Source organism: Passer domesticus, chromosome 28 (genome assembly GCF_036417665.1).
Source record: "Passer domesticus isolate bPasDom1 chromosome 28, bPasDom1.hap1, whole genome shotgun sequence".
NCBI lineage: Eukaryota > Metazoa > Chordata > Aves > Passeriformes > Passeridae > Passer > Passer domesticus.
Window position 1 is genome coordinate 1,135,520 of NC_087501.1, and position 18,105 is coordinate 1,153,624.

General features: G+C 62.2%; 2 protein-coding genes across 5 annotated transcripts; both read left to right on the forward strand.

The window, feature by feature from the left end:
• Positions 1-3,553: 3,553 nt before the first annotated feature.
• Positions 3,554-11,020, forward strand: NCAPH (non-SMC condensin I complex subunit H). 3 transcript variants are annotated; one of them, XM_064400526.1, is made up of 17 exons: positions 3,555-3,793; positions 4,072-4,162; positions 4,347-4,439; positions 4,611-4,749; positions 5,171-5,289; positions 5,760-5,949; positions 6,345-6,436; positions 6,836-7,008; positions 7,300-7,448; positions 7,610-7,716; positions 7,919-8,041; positions 8,243-8,350; positions 8,654-8,809; positions 9,187-9,285; positions 9,480-9,562; positions 9,955-10,030; positions 10,605-11,020. In XM_064400526.1, the coding sequence occupies exons 1-17, from the start codon at positions 3,591-3,593 to the stop codon at positions 10,662-10,664; spliced, it is 2,061 nt and encodes a 686-aa protein (XP_064256596.1). In that variant the 5' UTR covers positions 3,555-3,590; the 3' UTR covers positions 10,665-11,020. The 3 variants fall into 3 exon arrangements, with proteins under 3 accessions (XP_064256598.1, XP_064256596.1, XP_064256597.1); XM_064400527.1 differs by having other exon boundaries at positions 7,613-7,716; XM_064400528.1 differs by lacking the exon at positions 8,654-8,809 and having other exon boundaries at positions 3,554-3,793.
• Positions 11,021-12,781: 1,761 nt separating this feature from the next.
• ARID5A (AT-rich interaction domain 5A) lies at positions 12,782-17,869 on the forward strand. 2 transcript variants are annotated; one of them, XM_064400414.1, is made up of 7 exons: positions 12,782-12,966; positions 14,424-14,511; positions 15,376-15,565; positions 15,655-15,707; positions 16,077-16,174; positions 16,269-16,404; positions 16,529-17,869. In XM_064400414.1, exons 2-7 carry the CDS (start codon positions 14,458-14,460, stop codon positions 17,681-17,683), a joined length of 1,686 nt encoding a protein of 561 aa, XP_064256484.1. In that variant the 5' UTR covers positions 12,782-12,966; positions 14,424-14,457; the 3' UTR covers positions 17,684-17,869. The 2 variants fall into 2 exon arrangements, with proteins under 2 accessions (XP_064256484.1, XP_064256483.1); XM_064400413.1 differs by lacking the exon at positions 12,782-12,966 and adding an exon at positions 14,068-14,208.
• The last annotated feature ends 236 nt before the right edge of the window (positions 17,870-18,105 follow it).

An 18,105-nucleotide genomic window follows, 5' to 3' on the forward strand; every position in this document is an offset into this window, starting at 1 on the left:
GAATTCCAGCTTGTTCCCAGCAGTAATTAGCATTAATTACCCTGGTAATTACTGAGCTCTGAGCAGGAGCTGCCAGCAGATTGGGAACCAACCCCGGCTGGTGAGAATTTTGGGGTGGCAAATAAGGAATTCAATTGGATTTGGTGTTTCCAGGGCTGAGGAACCTCCTGGGCATCAGGAATTCCAGAAGGAAGGAAGGGAAAAGGGGAGAGAGGGAATTGCTTGCATAAGGATGGGCTTAATTAGAAATTAATTACTCATTGGAGCAACCAAAGGGTTGCAGGAGGATTTAAGGAATCCTGGGGGGATCCACGCTCTAGCCAGGATTTTTTAGGAAGAAATTCTTCCCTGAGGGGCTGGGATGGAATTCCCAGAGGAGCTGTGGCTGCCCCTCGATCCCTGGGAGTGTCCAACGCCAGGATGGACAGGGCACCAAAAATCTGGGAAATCCTGGGATTTGTGGCACAAGAATAAAAAACACAGGGGATAAAACACAGGGGATAAAACACAGGGAATGAGAGCACCAAAGGTCAGATCCTCACTGTTCATTGGGAATGAGGGGCAGGAGAAGGGATTGGGGCCATTCCCAGGGAATTGGGAGCAGAAGGGATTGGGGCCATTCCCAGGGCAGGGAAAAGGGACTGGGGCCACCCCGAGGTCTGTGACTTTTCCAGAACATTCCCACTAAAGGGAAAAGAATCCATCCCAGCTGGACACGAGCGACGCGTGCAGCAGCCAGGCAGAACAGAGCTTCCAATGAAATCTTGGAAAGATCCAACCCCTTTCCCTCTCCTGAGCTTTCCCTCGCGGCCATGGAGCCGCAGCTGGAGGGGATGGACACGGGCCTGGAAGGGGAAAGCAGGGGAGAATGCCCTGAAACCCCAAATCCGAGGCTTTTCCCAGGCTTCCATTCAGGGAATGATCCATGGATGGGCAGGGAATGGTCAGTTGGTCCCAGGGTGGGATTCCCTGCCCATTCTGAGGTCATTCCCTGACCAATCCCCACCCATTCCGTGGTCATTCCCTGCCCATTCCAGGCAAGGTCTCCAATCCCTGTTCCCTCCCCTTTTCCCAAGTTTCCCACCCCACAGCTTGGGGAACATCCCAGTGTCCCAAATCCTCCCAAGCTCAGCTGGAAAAGCCCCTGCAGCTCCAGAAGGAAACCTCTCCCTGCACCCAGGAGCATCCCCACATCCTCCCGGGCTTTTGGGAATGCAAACCCCTCTGCAATGTGGGGAGCTGGGAACTGCAGCTTTCCCAAGTCCTAGCAGGGATTTCTGGAGCCAGGGAGGGATCGCAGCCCTTTGCAGCACTGCTGTCACAGTGATCCATTCCCTTAATTCCCTCTTCCATCAGGGAACGTTCCTGCTGCTGCCGGGGGAAAATCCGATGCCGTTGCCAGGGCAGGAATGATTTATTCGGGCATAAAACCCGTCAGAATTCCTTGGAGTCTCCTCCGGGATGGGCTCAGCTGCAGAGATTGATTTGTTTACAGCAGCCACGGAAAGCGGGGGCTGCTCCCGGGAAAACACATCCCAGACTCAGCTGGGGATTTTCCAGCCTCTCCCGAATATCCTGGAGCAGCCGAGGGAAGGGACCGACCCCATTGCTCAGCCCCTAAATCATCAGGGGGACAAAAAAACCCCAAAGATTTTTTGGGATTTTTTGAGATTCAGATCCTCCAGGTTTGGGAGCCAGCCGGGGCCTCCGGGGTGCTTGGAATCTTCCAGGGAGATTCCGGGCTGCTCTTCCAAGGAGATTCCAGCTCCAAGCGTTGATTCCTTTGCCATTTTTGGGGTTGGGTGAAGGCAGAGCTGAGATCCCTCTGGCTCCGTCCTGGCGGGAATGGAGCCTGGCTCCAGAGGGATGGATGGAGCCAAAATCAAACTGGGATTTTGGGGTTAAGGACCACCTCTAGATCCACACATTCCTTAGGAAAAATTGGGTTTTCCTTCTTTGGTTAATGGATGGCTGTGTGTGGAATTCTATAAAAATCCAAGCGTGGATCAAGCTCAGCTCCAGAGGGATGGATGGAGCCAAAATCAAACTGGGATTTTGGGGTTAAGGATCACCCTAAATCCACACATTCCTTGGGGAAAATGGGATTTCCTTTGTTTGGCTGATGGATGGCTGTGTTTGCAAGGGGTTCTATGGAAACCCAGCTGTCACTGCTGTCCTGGGGACAGGGCTGGGCGGCGTTTCCTTGGATCAGCCCTTCCCGGGAGCCTGGAATAACCTGGATAGGGACATCATTCCCTAAATCCGGATTATCCCCCCACATCAGGGAGATCCCGCGGCTCCATCCCGAGCTGGAGCTCGGATTTGATGATCCCAGAGGTGTTTTCCACCCTCAGCAATTCCATGGCTCTGTGACTCCTTGGCTCCTCCTTCCGAGAACCATTCCTGCGGAGATCAATCCACGGCTTTTCCTCCTGCTCCATCCAGCGGCTCGGCCGGGAAAAACCACCGGGAAAAACGGCGGCACCCAGTCCCTAAACCCTAAATTCCGTCTGGGAATGCCAGAAAAGCTCCTGCTCCTGGTGGAGTCAAACCCCGCTTCCCAAACTTCGGAACGCAATGGGATTCCCAAGCTTTGGGGACGGATCTGGCACCTCCAGGCCATCCCAAATTTTTCCTAAAGCTCCCAGAGCACGAGGGATGCTCCAGGAGGGAAAACCATGGATTTCCTTCCCTCTTGGTGGAGCTTTGCCTCAGGCACAGAGCTCGGGGCTCTCCCAGGGATGTGGGACCTGGAGCCAGGAGAGGGGCACGGGGAATGGGAATTACACCTGGAGAATGATGGAGAATGTGCGAATACACCTGGAATCACAGGGAATGTGGGAATTACACCTGAAGAATGAGGGAATACACCTGGAATCACAGGGAATATGGGAATTACACCTGGAGAATGATGGAGAATGTGGGAATACACCTGGAATCACAGGGAATGTGGGAATTACACCTGGAGAATGATGGAGAATGTGGGAATACACCTGGAATCACAGGGAATGTGGGAATTACTCCTGGAGAAGGATGGAGAATGTGGGAATACACCTGGAATCACAGGGAATGTGGGAATTACACCTGGAGAATGATGGAGAATGTGCAAACACACCTGGAAGGGCAAAGAGAATATCGGGACCCACCTGGAGGGGAAGGCCTGGACGTTGCACTCAGTGACAAGGTGGGGATCGGGCCCACTCGGTGATCCCAAAGATCCCAACCTCAGCGATTCCGGGATAAGCGGCTCCTCCTCCTACCGTGGGGGGTTCCAGGGCAGTACCGGAGGCTGCTGACCCCGCTCCGGCTCCGGAATTGGGGGGGAAAGGGGGAAACAGCGCGGCCGCCCCTTCCCGTGCCGGGCCCCCTCACGGCTCCCTCAGAGCGCAGCCCCGCCCCCTTCGCCCTCGCGACCGTTACTGAGCGCGCGCCGCCGTTCAAACCCGCCTCGGGGGCGGGAGCGCCCCGCGCGCTGATTGGCTGGCGGGCAGGCGCCCCGCGCGCTGATTGGCTGGCGGGCAGGCACCCCGCGCGCTGATTGGCTGGCGGGCGAGGCGGGGCCGCCCGGAGCGCGGCGCGGAGCGGCAGCCATGGCCGCCCGCAGCCCCCGCGCTGCCGCCGCCGCCGCCGTGCCCGCCGCCTTCCTCTCCCCGACCCCGCGGGCTCCCGGCAGCACCGGCACCCCGGTGCTCGCTGAGTGCCCCGGCAACGACGATGAGCGCGAGAGGCGCCAGCGCCGCCGCTCCAGGGTTGTGGACTCGTCGCTGCAGGGCCTCGGCTCCCCATCACTTAGGTAGGGCCGGTGCGCTGGGCCCGGCTGAGGGGAGAGCCCAGCACCGACCCGGGCTGAGGGGACCCCCGGGCACCGACCCCGCTGTGTGCCGGGCTGAGGGGACCCCTGGGGCTGAGGGGACCCCCGGGCACTGACCTGGGCTGAGGGGAGAGCCCAGCACTGACCCGGGCTGAGGGGAGAGCTTGGCACTGACCCGGGCTGAGGGGATACCTGGGCACCAACCCTGCTCTGTCCCGGGCTGAGGGAACCCCGGGCACCGACCCCGCCGTGTCCCGCAGGAATGAGAGCTGGCAGCAGCCGCTGCCCCAATGGACCAACGCGCAGATCGCGGAGCACTACAGCACCTGCATCAAGCTCTCCACCGAGAACGTGAGTCGGGGCAGCCGCCTTTGGGCCCTGCAGGGTTTGAAGTCTCTCAGATCTTCTGATGAACTTCTGACAATTCTCTGCCCAGCTCTCGCTCCCCTTCCAAGGGGAAGCCGTGGCCACAGCCGTGTCCACGTTGTCCCCTCGGTCCCCAGGGTGTCAGGGTCCCAGCTGTGCTCTCTTGCAGAAAATCACCACCAAGAACGCCTTTGGGCTGCACCTGATCGATTACATGACGGACATCCTGAAGCAGAAGAACTCGGAGGTCACCAACTTCCAGGTCAGAGGGGTCCCTTGGGGGAGCTCATAGCTTTCCCTAAACCCTTTCCCTGTTATTTCATTCCTTTATCCCGGTTTTCCCAGGGGTGCTGAGCCCGGGGGTGGCCCGGCTGGGCAGTGCCCTGTGCGGGTGGCAGTGCCCTCTCCAGCTGGGCATTCCCGTTCCCTGCAGGTGGCAGCTGGCACTCTGGATGCCAGCGCCAAGATCTACGCCATGCGCGTGGATTCCGTGCACGCCGACACCTTCAGGGTCCTGGGCCACCTGGGCAAGGAGGCAGCCCCTGCCCGCGACCCCGGCAGCCCCCAGGAAGGTGGGAATTCCCTCTTTTCCTCCCAAAAAATCCTGCGATTCCATCATTTCCCACACGGGATCGGGGGAGCCTCGGCGCTCTTGGGAGTTCTGAGGAGGTTTGGGATTCATTTCCCAAGGGTTGGGAGATCCCAGATTGGTTCTCCTGGAATGCTGGAGCAGGGAGGGCTGGGAGGAGGAGCTGCATCTGTCGCTCAGTGATTTTAGATTTCAGTTTGGGGCTAAACAGGGGCACTTTGGGATCAGATAGGGGCAGTTTTTTGCCAAACAGAATCCATAAAAAGGCAGCAGAACGTTGCTGTCAGCAGATCCTGAGGAATTTCAATGCTTGCTGTAGTTTGCTGCACAAATTCCAGGTTTTCTCCCTCCTTTGGGGTATCCCAGCCCTTCTGAGGTGGAATTTGTCCCTTTTCCCATTCCAGACTCCAGCCCGGCCCCCGAGGCTGCCAGGAAGGCTCAGCCAAAGAAGAAGCAAAGCTTCAAAACCATCGAGCAGAACCTGAGCAACCTCAACGTGCCCGAGGGCAGCCGCAGGGCCGAGGTGGGCCTGGGCTGCTCCTCACCCTCCTCTTCCTCACTGCCCTGCTCCTCCTCCTCCCTGCCCTTCTGTCCTGCTTTTCCATCCCTGATTCCCTTCTCCATTCCCTAATTCCTATTCCCAGATTCCCATTCCCCGATTCCCCTCTCCACTCCCCCATCCCTGCTCCCTAATTCCCCCATCCATTTCCTGACTTCCTATCCCTATTCCCTGATTCCCACCTCCATTCCTGGGTTCCCTTCCCCATTTCCTAAGTCCCCCCTCCATTCCTGGGTTCCCATTCCCTGATTCCCCCCTCTGTTCCTGGGTTCCCATTCCCTGATTCCCCCCTCCATTCCTGGGTTCCCTTCCCCATTCCCTGATTCCCCCCTCCATTCCTGGGTTCCCTTCCCCATTCCCTGATTCCCCCCTCCATTCCCGGGTTCCCATTCCCTGATCCCCATTCCCTGACCCTCTCCGTTCCTGGTTTCCAGGTGGATCCCATGTTCCAGAGGGCAGTGGCCTCCTTTGACGAGTGCAGCTCTGCCGGCATTTTCCTGACGGGGCTGCGCTCCCAGGGCTTCCAGAGCCGGCTCCTCTTCCCCTCTGAAGTTGTCCCTCTGTCCTCCTCGGAGAGCCTGGCCCTGCCCAGCTCCCACCCCCTCACCGTGCCGGATCTGAAAGGTGAATCCCAGCCTTTCCCAGCCTTTGCCCTGCTTTTCCTGCCCTCCTTTTCCCATGTGTTCTCTGCTTGCATCGCTGGGATCTGGAAAACTGCTGGAAAACTGGGAATTTCCAGGCTGCTGAGAAACTGGGAATGTGAGAGGTTTGGGGTCCTGAGCCAGGTTTGGAATTCCAAAGCCAGGTGGGAATTCCTGAATTTGGGATCCTGTGCAGGAATTTTGGAGGTTTGAGGTCCAGAGCCAGATTAGGGATTCCTGAGGCACATAAGGAATTCCTGATTCAGGTGGGGATCCCAGAGCCGGGGGGGAATTCCTGATCCAGGCTGGGGATTCCTGACCCAGGTGGGAGTTCCTGCTGGGACCCCAGGAATTCAGCTGTGTCCCACCTCTCCGCAGCCCTGCTGGCCCCGTGCCTGGAGAAGCGCCGGATCTGCTCCTCCCTGGCCGGATTCCAGTTCACCAAGTGGGACGAGGAGTCCCACGACGAGGTGGGTGGGAATCCCTGAGCCAGGTTAGGGATTCCAGAGCGAGGCTGGGAATCCCTGAATCAGGTGGGAATTCCTAAGCCAGACTCCTGAGCCAGTCTGGACATTTCAGAGCCAGGTTAGGGATTCCAGAGCCGGGTGGGAATCCCTGAACCAGACTGGGAATTCCTGAGTCAGATTCCTGATCCAGGCTGGGAATTCCTGATCCAGGCAGGATTCCCAACCCAGGCTGGGAATCCCTGACCCAGGCAGGATCCCTGACCCAGGCTGGGAATCCCTGACCCAGGCTGGGAATCCCTGACCCAGGCTGGGAATCCCTGACCCAGGCAGGATCCCTGACCCAGGCAGGATCCCTGACCCAGGCAGGATCCCTGACCCAGGCTGGGGCCTCCTGTGTTGCAGTCGGTGTCGGCGCTCCTGGAGAAGTTCCGGATGAGCGAGCAGGCCTTCGATCCCAACGTGGATCCCGACAGCGAGGAGGGCGAGGGCTGGGCCCCCTCCCCGCCCGCGTCCCCAGCTGGGGATGGGACCCAGGAATTCCAGCCCAACGGAGACTCCCTGGGCCACAGCCAGAGGTGGGGCTGGGTTCCAGGGATGGAGGCTGGGCTGGGTTCCAGGGATCCCAATACCTGGGAGGAATTCCCAGTGCCAGGGAGGGAATCCTGGGAATGCCAAGGGAATTCTGAGCAGGGATAACAAATCCCTTGGGAGTACCCAGGCAATTCTGAGTAGGGGTAGCAAATCCCAGGAATTCTCAACAGGGATAACGAATCCTGAGAATGCCAAGGGAATTCCGAGCAGGGATAACAAATCCCCCAGGAATGCCGGTGGGATTCTGAGCAGCTGCCATTCCTGTCCTTTTCCAGGAGCACTGGAGCTCCCCTGGGCGAGGGGGACATTGGCACGCTGAGCCTGCACGTGTCCCTGAATCCCGGGGAATATTCCTACTTCAGCCCCCGCGTGCTCTCCATGTGGGCCGGCCCCGAGCACTGGCGCTTCCGGCCCCGCCAGCCCCGTGAGTGCCCAGGGCAGGGAATCCTGGAATTCTGGGCTGGGAGGGGCTGGAATCCTGGAATTCTGGGCTGGGAAGGGCCCAGTCCTGGAATTCCAGGCTGGGAACGGCTCAGTCCTGGAATTCCGAGCTTTCCCTTTCCCCCTTTCCCTGCTGTCCCTCAGCAGCCCCAGGCCTGGAGAAGGATTCCCGGCAGAGGATTCCCAGGAAGGTTTTCGAGCTGGATTTCCAGGAGGACATCAACTTCCAGGCCCATTTCCAGAAGACCAAGGTGCCCACGGAGCCCTTTTCCCACAGCAGCCTGGAATTCCCAGGATTTGGGCAGCTCCAGCTGCGTGTCCTGGGGGGCACCTCCCACCCTGCCCCTTCCCAGGCAAAACACTCCCTGGAAAGCTGGTGGAGCTTCCCATTTTTCCATGGAAAACTGGTGGAGCTTCCTGTTTTTCCATGGAGCTGTCCGATCCCATTCCCAGGCATCCACAACTTTGGCCAAATCCATCCTGGAAAGCCAGAACAGAAGGAGCACCACACTCCCTGAAGACTTCAACTACGACCCCCAGAACCTGCGGCAGCTCTTCCTCAAACCCCTGATCAAGGTGAGAATTCCCAAAAGAACTCCAGGGAATCATCCCAGGGAATCATTCCCAGCACCAAAGGTCTCCTCACCAAACCCTGGGAATGTTCTGGACGTTCCCCAGGGCTGCTCTCACCACAAACCCTCCTGGAATGGCAAAAAGGGGGATGAAGGGCCACGGCCCAGCCTTTTCCCAGGAACATTTTGGAATGTTTTCCCCCAGCTCAGCCCGAGCCCGGATCCAGTGGGAGCCTTGGACAGCGAGGCTGGAATTGGGGATTACGACTACAACAACCCCAACGACACCTCCAACTTCTGCCCTGCCCTGCAGGTACAGCAGGGACTGGGGAGCTCCTGCTGGGACCAAACCCACGGCCAGGGAACTCCTGAGGGGAGCAGTTGGAGCTGCAGGGCTCTGCTGGCATCCAGGCCTGGATATTCCCAGGGGTGGGAAGACTTTGGGATTTCTGCCCCCTGCAGCTGCCTTGCCTCAACCTTGCCTCAGTCCCATGGGGATAAACCCCAATCCCATGGATAAACCAATCCCAGGGGGAAGCCAGGCTGGAATTCGCACCCTCCTTCTGCCTCTGGCTCCTCCCAGGTGACTCTGGTGTCCCCCCGTGTCCCCTGGCAGGTCCCTGACAGCGATGACGATCCCGATCCCGCAGAATTCCCAGGCCAGGCGGGGCCGTTCCCGCTCCCGGCTCATCCCGAGGCTCCGGAGGTCCCCGGGATCAACGGGAATGGCCCGGCCTGTGGGGAGCTGGAGCTGATCGCCGAGCCCCACAAGGTCACTGGGAGCACTGGGAGGGACTGGGAGCACTGGGAATTCCTCGTTAGAACCGGGAATTCTTCCCTGGGCTGGGCTGGAGCAAAAACCTCTCAGCACCTCCAGGGTTAAAAATTCCAGGACACCGCTGTGATTCCAGGGATTGCCAGGATTGACATTCCCAGATTAAACACTGGGATTGGCATTCCCAGAGGAACAATTCCCAGATTGAGCACTGGGATTGGCATTCCCAGAGGAACAATTCCCAGATTGAACACGGGAATTGGCAGTGAGGCTGCACTCGCTGTTATTCCCACGGAAAATCGGGAATGCCAGTGGCTGTGATCCCAGTGATGATCCAGACGATGATCCCGGACAATCCTGGATTCCTCCCTCAGATCCACAAGATCCCCATCCAGTACGCCAGGACGGCCAAGAGGATGGACATGAGGAGACTGAAGAGGAACATGTGGGAGCTGCTGACGGAGCAAGGAGAGGTCTGGAAGGGAAATTCCTGCTGGGAATTCTGCAGGGGGTCCTTCCCAGCCCCAGGGATCAGCCCCAATCCCACAGGATAAACCCCAATCCCATGGGATCAGTCCCAAGCTTCCCATCGGCCAGGAGGGGCTGAGGTTCCCAGGGGTTTTCCTTGGAATTTCGGGGCTCTGCATTCCTGGATTTTCCCAAGCAGGGGGAGGAGGCCGAGGAAGGGACGGATGCGAAGGTGGCCGGAGAGAAAATGCTGAGTGACCTCATCAAGGATCTGCAGCCCAGGTCGGGAATGGGAACAATGGGAATGGGAAAATCCCAGATGGGAGTGGGAAAATCCTGAATGGGAATGGGAAAATCCCAGATGGGAGTGGGAAAATCCTTCGTGGGAATCAGAATGGGGCAGGGAAAATCTGAATGGGAAGGGGACAAGGAAAATCCCTCCTGGGAATGGGACAGGGAATGGGAAAATCCCTTATGGGAATGGGAGTGGGACTGGGAAAATCCCAAATGGGAATGGGAGAATCCCTCTGGCTGTTGGGATGGGACAGGGCAAACCCCTGTGGGTGTTCCCGGGAAGGGCAGAGCTGTGCCCACTCCCTGCTCCTGGGCATTCCTGGGCATTCCTGGCTGCTCTGGCATTCCCGGGCTCTGATCCCGATCCCGCTTTTCCACAGGCTCCCTCCTACCATGGCCACCAACCTGTCGGTGCCCTTGGCCTTCCTGTGCCTCCTGCACCTGGCCAACGAGAAGGTGAGAGCAGGAGCCATTCCCACCAGTCCTGGAATTCCAGGGAATGCAGCTCATCCCAACAATCCTGGAATTCCAGGGAATGCAGCTCATCCCACCAATCCTGGAATTCCAGGGAATGAAGCTCGTTCCAAATCCATCCCGGTTTTTCCATGGAATGCAGCTCGTCCCATCCATCCCAGTTTTTCCATGGAATGCAGCTCATTCCCAGTTTTTCCAGGGAATGGGAACATTCCCAGCTCCCAGTGCAGGGTTTGTCCCTCAGAGCCACCCTGCGCATTCCAGACTCTGGGTCAGGGAACAGCATTCCAAAATCCCAGAATTCCTGAGGCTGGAAGAGCTCTCCGAAGTCACAATGTGCCCAATCCCCACCTGGATTCCTTCCACATCCAGGAATTCCTTGGAATTCCTGCAGGGATGGAGACTCCAAGCCCCCCCTGGGGGCCCCTTCCCGTGAGGAAATTCCTGCTCTGTTCCTATTCCCTGGAAAAGCCCCGGGCGGGGCAGGAGGGGCTGGGATTGTTCCTGAGCCTCATCCCAGGGATTTCATTCCAGAGCTTTTCCTTCTCATTCCCAGAACCTGAAGCTGGAGAGCACCGAGGACCTGTCAGATGTCTGGGTGAGAGCAGGGGACTGACCCTGGAGCCACTCCAGATCCAGCAGGGAATGCTGAGAATTCCCAAAATCCCAAATCCCTGGGAAGGTTGGGATTTGGGGATGTCCTGGCTGGACACATCCAGCAGCTTTTCCCTGGGACTGGGAATTCTGCACTTCACTGTGAACCCAGGCTGCTCTGTGTCCCAAAATTTCCTCTGTATCCCGAAATTTCCTCTGTGTCCCAAAGTTCTGTCTGTCCCAAAATTCCTTCTGTCTGTCCCAGAATTCCCTCCCTGTGTCCTTCCCAGTCTGTAACTCCCAGTTTGGACTGTTACTCCTGGCCCCCATTCCCTTTTTTTACTGTTTCTAAGGATAATAAATTTTGCACACTTTGGAGAGGGGCCTGGAAGGAATAACCCTGGGAATAACGCGGGGTGGGGCAGGAAATGAGGACAAATCCCTAAAAAATGGGAATGAGGGATCAGAGCCTGGAGCAGCAGCTGGGAACGGGATCCAGGAGCCAAATTGTGGGGTGGGATCAGTTCTGGGGTGGGATCAGTTCTGGGATCAGTTCTGGGATGGGGATCCCGGGTCCTTCCTGGTGCTTTTGGGGGTGCTAGTGGGATTTGGGGCCGTGTCAGGACCTGGATTTTCCTCTTGGATTTTCCTCTTTGAGCTCTTCCCGCAGCCCCAGGATGAGCTGGGGGTCCCCAGGGGAGGGGTCTCCTCCTCTCCTGCCTTTCCTGGGATAAGGATTCCCAGAGGAGGGGGTCTCTTCTTCCAGGACCGCTGCTTTTCCTGGGGCTGGAACACCCAGAGCCGCAGTTCCCGACCCGCCGGGCTCCGCCCGCGCCTCTCCCCCGCTCTTCCCGGGATTTCTGCGCTCCGCTGCCCCCCGGGGCTCCGCGGGGGTTCCGGGAGGGATGTGCGGCCCTTCCCTCGCTCCTCCCGGGATGGGAATGCCAGGGGCTGCGGCTGCTCCGGGGGATGATTTACCAGGAATTGGTGCTCCAGGCATTGATGTTCTAGGAGCTGCTGCTCCAGGAATTGTTGTTCCAAGGGTTGATATTCCAGGGGTTGATATTCCCGGTGCGGGGGGATGCCAGGGCAGAGCTGAGGCTCCGGGACTTTCGGGCAGGGCTGGAGCGATCGAAGGCACCGGACCTTCCTCTTCACCTTCCTCCTCCTCCTCGCCGTGTCCCGAGCCCGGCCACGAACGGGTGCGGGGGCAGCACCGGAGAGGGTCCCAGAACCAGGGAAGGGGTCCCGGGAATGGGGAGGGGGCTCTGGGGGCTCCCCCCTGCAGCCGCTCCCCCGGCGCCCCTCGGGGCTCCTCCCCGGGCACCTCCTCAGGAAATCTTGGAAGGATTTCGGGATCTTCCACCCTCAGAGCTCTGGGGTCGGGACGGTTCCCAGCAGCGGCCTCGCCCAGGGGTGCTCAGCTGGCTCTGGAACCCGAGCTGTTCCTAAAAATCCCTTTATTTATTCCTGAAACCCGAGCTGTTCCTAAAAATCCCTTTATTTATTCCTGGAACCCGAGCTGTTCCTAAAATCCCGTTTATTCCTGAAACCCGATCTGTTCCTAAATCCCTTTATTTACTCCCGAAATCCCTTCCATCCCAGCGCCGACGGAGCTGGGAAGGCTGGACCGGGAGCGAGGGGAAACTGAGGCAGAGCCGCCCCTTCCCGCAGCTCCGGACAAAAACGGGGAATAAAACCCCGAGTGGGGCTTTTTGGTGTTTCTTTCACCCCTTCTCGCTGAATCCCGCATTTATCCCGGGAGGGCGGGGAGGGGGGGTCGGGGCACCCGCGGCTCCTTCACCCCCGGGAGGGGGACAGCGGCCCCGGGCCCGCCCGCCTTCCCCCGCTGCTGCTTTCTCGGGTTTTTGGCCCAAAATGAGTCACCGGGGGATTTTTTTTCTCTTTTTCTCTCATTTTTCGGGACTCTCACGAGTCGAGGCGGGGGGGGATTCTCGGGGGGCTGAGCCCCGGCTGTCCCCGGTGCCGCGGGACGGGGGCTGGCAATCCCGGGACAAGGGACAAGGGACAGGATTCCTGGAGCGCCGGGGAGCCCCGGCGGGGAGCGGGACGCGGAGCATCCCGCGTGTGCCCGCCCTCGGGGCGGCTCCGCCGCGGCCGGCGGCGCTCGGGGGCCGGGAAAGTCCGGCCCAGTCATTCGGGGCGCGGGGGGAGAAGCCCCGAAACGCGTCCGTTCCGGGAAGGAAGGAGTCAATGGCTGCGGCTCGCACACGCCACTTCCCCGAGCGGGGCTGACTCATCCCGGGCTCGGTCCCGCTCCGACACCCGCGCCGCGCTCCGGAGCCCGGCCCGAGCCTCCGCCGGTGAGTCCGGGGGTCCCGGGGGGCCGGGGGGGCGCGGGGCCCGCCCCGAGCCGCGCGTCCCGAGCGGGACCGGCCGGGAGCCCCGGAATGCCGCGGGGGTCCCGGAGCCCCGGAATGCCCCCGGGGGTGTCGGGGGGGTTTGGCCGGCCCGGGATGGGGAGGGCAGGATGACTCCAGCCCGTTACTCAGCCCCCGTCACGCCTGGCAGCGCTCCCGCGCCGTTCCGGGCCGTGACGCTCCGGCCCCCCCGGTTTGGGCCTAAACCGGCCGGGTTTGGGTGCCCCGGGGGGAGCGGCGGCCCCGGGGCCGAGGAGCGGGGCGGGTTCGGGAGGAGTTCGGACAGAGCCCGGAATTAGCGCTGCGGTAATGACTGCTGTTAGCTCATTACGGGTGTAATTAGAGCGCGGTGCCGGCTCGGGGGTGTCGTTCAGCCCCGAACCGGCCGCGTTTTGCCCCAAAGCCGCGGCGGCTTCCTGCGCTCGGGAAAGGAGGAAACCGCGGCAGCGGTGCCGGGAACCGAACCGGGGCCGCGGGGGCGGGACACGGGGACACCGGCACCGGGACCGGCACACACAGGGGCGTGGGGGACACCTGTACGTGTGTGTGACACCTGTACCTGTGTGTGACACCTGTACCTGTGTGTGACACCTGTACCTGTGTGTGACACCTCTACCTGTGTGTGGGACACCTGTACCTGTGTGTGACAGTGTAGCCACACACCTGTGTGTGGCACCTGTACTTCTGTGTGTGTGTGTGTGTGGCACCTGTACCTGTGTTTTACACCTGTACCTGCACACACAGGTGTGTGGGACACTGTAACTGCACACCTGTGTGTGACACCGGTACCTGTGTGTGACACCTGTACCTGCACGCCCCTGGCGCCCCCGTGCCCCGCACATGCGCACAGAGCCCCCGCGCTCACCTGCGCTCAGGTGCGCTCACCCCCCGCCGTGCGCGCTGCCGCTTCAGGACTACAGCTCCCAGCGTGCCTCTCGCGGGGGGGCGGGGACAGACGGCGCGACTGCCCAATGGGAGAAGGGGCGTGTTGCCGCCAGCCAATGAGAAGCGCGGGAGGCGTGTCGGCCCCGCCCCTCGGGCGCGGCCCGCGGTCACGTGGCGCGGGCGTGGCCGGTGAGCGCGGCGGGCCCGGGGGGCACCGGCGGGGCTCGGGCGGGACCGGGGGGCGCGGGGAGCACCCGGGGACCCCCGGCACCCCCTCTGCCCGCCCCGCGCCGCCCCCAGGTCCGCACCGCCGCTTTTCGCCGCTTTCGCGGGGTTTTCCCTCAAAAACCGGGGGGGATTCGGGGGCGGCGGGCCCGGAACGGGGGCGGCACGGGCGGAGCAGCCTCGGGCCGGTCCCGGTGCCCGGCGGGCGCCCCCAAATCCCCGCGATGGCCCCGTCATGGTGGGGGAGCAGCAGAAAGCCGGGGTCTCACCCTGCCCGTTCCCCCGGCCAGGTCCCGTCCCGAACGCGCCGGCGGCGATTCCCCCATGGAGACGAACCAGGAGCCGCGAGGAGACCCCCGCGACCCCCCCAGCCCCGCCGTGAGTGCCCCCCGGGGGGGGTTTGGGGTGCTGAGCGCCCCGAAATTCGCGGGAGGGAGGGAGGAGGGCGAGCAGCGCTTTGGGCGCCGGTGGAAGCGAGGATGAGGCAGAGAAATGAGGAATTCCAGCTCTGGGTGGGGGGCGAGGGGACCCAAAATGGCATTTTTGGGGGGAGAGGTGAGCGGGCCCGTGGGAACAGGATCGGTTTGTAATTGTTTTTTATCCTCGTGAGGAAAAGGGGTTTGGGGTTTGTGGCGCTGGAGCTTTTCCCTCCCCCCAGCAGCTTTTTATTTCACACACACACACAAAAAGAAAAAAAAAGCAACCCAAAAAAAGAAAAGAAAAAAAGAGAAAGCTTTGAACTCTTTCAGCCGCTAAAATCCGGTGTCTGTCACAAGCCGTTAAATGAATAGAAAGAACAAAAAAAAAAAAGAAAAAAGAAAAGACTGAAAAAAATAGAAAAGGACGGACTTGGGAGCCGAGCAGCTTCTTTGCCCAAAAATAGCAACAAGTTTTATAACTCCGGAAAATGTAGAACAAACAAACGAGGAACATTTTTAGCTGAGAAAGGCGGCGGCGCGGGGGGGGGGGCTGAATTTCGGAATTTCTGCGCGTCTGTTTTCCTGGAAGCCGCTCCTCGCGTTCTCGCCCGCTTCCAGCGCTCTGACCAACTTGGCCGCGGGCCCGGGGCTGCGGGGAACGGGCCCGGGGCTGCGGGGAACGGGCCCGGAGCTCCCCGGGGAAGGGGTCCGCTGCTCCCCGGAGCTCCCCGGGACCGGGCCCGGAGCTCTCCCGGCTGCAGAGAACGGGGGGCCCGGGAGGAGCGGCCGCAGCTCCCCCAGAACTCAGCCCCGTGTCCCGCAGGACGCGCCGGGGGCCGGGGATGGCGCCGAGAGGGACGAGGCGGCGGGACAAGGTGGGGACAAGGACAAGGAGGAGGAGGACAAGCAGAAGGAGAAGGAGGAGGAGGAGGCTTTCCTCGTCAGCCTCTACAAGTTCATGAAGGAGCGGCACACGCCCATCGAGAGGATCCCGCACCTCGGCTTCAAGCAGAGTATGTCCCCAGCCCGGGGACAGGGACAGGGACAGGGACAGGGGTGGCCTGCTCAGGACCCTCAGCATCTCCCCTTTAACTGTTCCCAGTTAACCTCTGGAAGATCTACAAAGCCGTGGAAAAGCTGGGAGCCTACGAGCTGGTGAGTGCTGGCCGGGGAGTCCCCCGGGCACCCCAGTGTCCCCTGGGTGCCAGGATGTCCCCTGGGTGCCAGGGTGTCCCCTGGGCACCAGGATGTCCCCTGGGCACCTCAGTGTCCCCTGGGCACCAGGATGTCCCCCGGGCACCCCAGTGTCCCCTGGGCACCTCAGTGTCCCCTGGGTGCCAGGGTGTCCCTTGGGCATCCCAGTGTCCCCTACATGCCCAGATGTCCCCTGGACATCAGGGCTGGACACCAGGGTGTCCCACAGGTGCTGGGGTGTCCCCTGGGTTCCAGGGTGTCCCCAGGGTGCCCCGATGTCCCCGGGGTGCCCGGGCTCACCCCTGCCTCTGTCCCTCTGTCCCGCCGCAGGTGACAGGCCGCCGGCTCTGGAAGAACGTCTACGACGAGCTCGGGGGCAGCCCCGGCAGCACCAGCGCGGCCACCTGCACCCGGCGCCACTACGAGAGGTGGGGCCGGGCCGGGCCGGGCCGAGCGCGGCCCCGCCGCGTGCCTCAGTTTCCCCCGGCGCGGCGCTGACCGCGCTCCCCGCTCGCCCCGCAGGCTCGTCCTTCCCTACGTGCGGCACCTCAAGGGCGAGGAGGACAAACCGCTGCCCCCCAGCAAGCCCCGCCGGCAGTACAAGGTCTCCAAGGACGACAGGAGCAAGCGGGCCCGGAAGGAGAAGGGCCGCGAGCAGGTGCGCGGCCCCTCGGGGGCACGGGAGCGGCACCGGGGGAGGGATGGCCCGGGAGGGAGAGCGGGGGTGGCGGCCGGGACCCCGGCCGGGGTGCGGCACCCACAGCCCGGCCCTCGGCTCGCAGGCGGCTCCGGAGCGGGCGCGGACGGAGGAGGCGGCGGAGCGGGGCCGGGGCACGGACGGACGCTGCAGCCCGGCCGCGCCGGCGCCCAGCCCCGCGGGGAGCTGTCCCAGCCCCTGCAGGAGCCACAGCGAGACCTACAAGCGCCTCTTCTCCAGCTTCTACTCCAGCGGGAACCACCCCATCATGTCCCCGCTGGCCAAGAAGAAGCTGCTGGCGCAGGTGAGCGAGGCCGAGTCCCTGCACTGCCACAAGCGCCGCTGCCCCGAGAGCCGCCGGCCACCGAGCCACAGCGGCCCCGCGCCGCCCGGGCCGGCGGAGCAGAGGAGCCCGGAGCCGTGCGGAGCTCCGGACAGAGCTCCGAGCGTGGCGAGCGAGGCGGGCCCGGCTCACAGTGCATCCCCGGCGGGCAGAGACGGCCCGGGCTGCCCGCAGGACGGGAGCGCGGCCCCCGCCGTCTTCACCGGCTACTTCCACGCGTACCGCAGCGAGGGCCCGCAGCCCGGCGGCTGTGCCCCGCTCTGGGGGTACTTCTCCAACCTGAAGGATTTTTTGGAGCCGCCCTGCGCCTTCCCGGCGCGGCCCGAGGAGCCCGAGCAGCCCGCGGAGCTGCGGAGCCGCCGGGCCGCCGCCGTCCAGGGCTGCTGGGTGCCCCCCGGGGCCACCTTCGGCCCCGCCGGCCACCAGGAGGAGGAGGAAGATGATGATGATGAGGATGAGGAGGACGAGGAGCCCTTCCGCCCCAGTGCCCAGACACGCGCCGCGTCCCCCTCGGCCAAGGAGGGCAGGGACAGGCGGAGCCGCTCGCCCGGGGGCCACCGAGTGCTGGCCAAACCCAAGGCCGTGGTGGCCGCCCCGGCTTTCACCGCGCCGCTGCCGCCGGACGCTTTCACGGGAGCCTCGCTGCGCTTCCCGGGCGGCCTCGGGAGCCCCCTGGAGCACCTGCGACCCCCGGGCGTGCCGCTGGCCCCGGCGCTCTCCGGGAGCCCGCTGGTGATCCCGGCCTTCCCCAGCCCCTTGGTGGTGGCCCCGGGCGCCGGCCGCTTGCCCGGCTCCTTGGGCAGCTCGCCGCGGCTGTTCCCGGCGGCTCCGTGGCACGGGCAGCGCTCCTGCGGCTCCCCGCACGCCCCGGCCTTCCCGCACCACGGCCGGCCCTAGCGCTGGCACGGCGGGGACAGCGCGGGGACAGCCCGAGGACAGCGAGGGGACAGCCCGGGGACAGCCCGGGGACAGCCCAGGCTGGGCCGTTCGGATCGCCCCGCTCAGGGCTGCTCATGGCACGGGCAGGGTTCTCTCTGTTTTCTATATATGCACACAGAAATCTATAAAAAAGGGAGCAACGGCGCTGCTGGAGGTGTCTGTTCGTGCCAGGGGATGGCTGTTCCCGGATTTGGGGTTTGGGTCACTCCGTCGGGGCTGGAAAGGGAACAAACGTGCCTGGCTGCTCCCCAGCTGGCAGGCTGGGCTGTCCTGGGATCAGGGCAGGGCTCGGGGGAGCCTCTCCCTGAAGCCAGAGCCGTGGGGCTGAGAACTCGTCTGTGGGGAGGGAAGGAGGAGCTTTTCCACCTCACTTTTGGGGG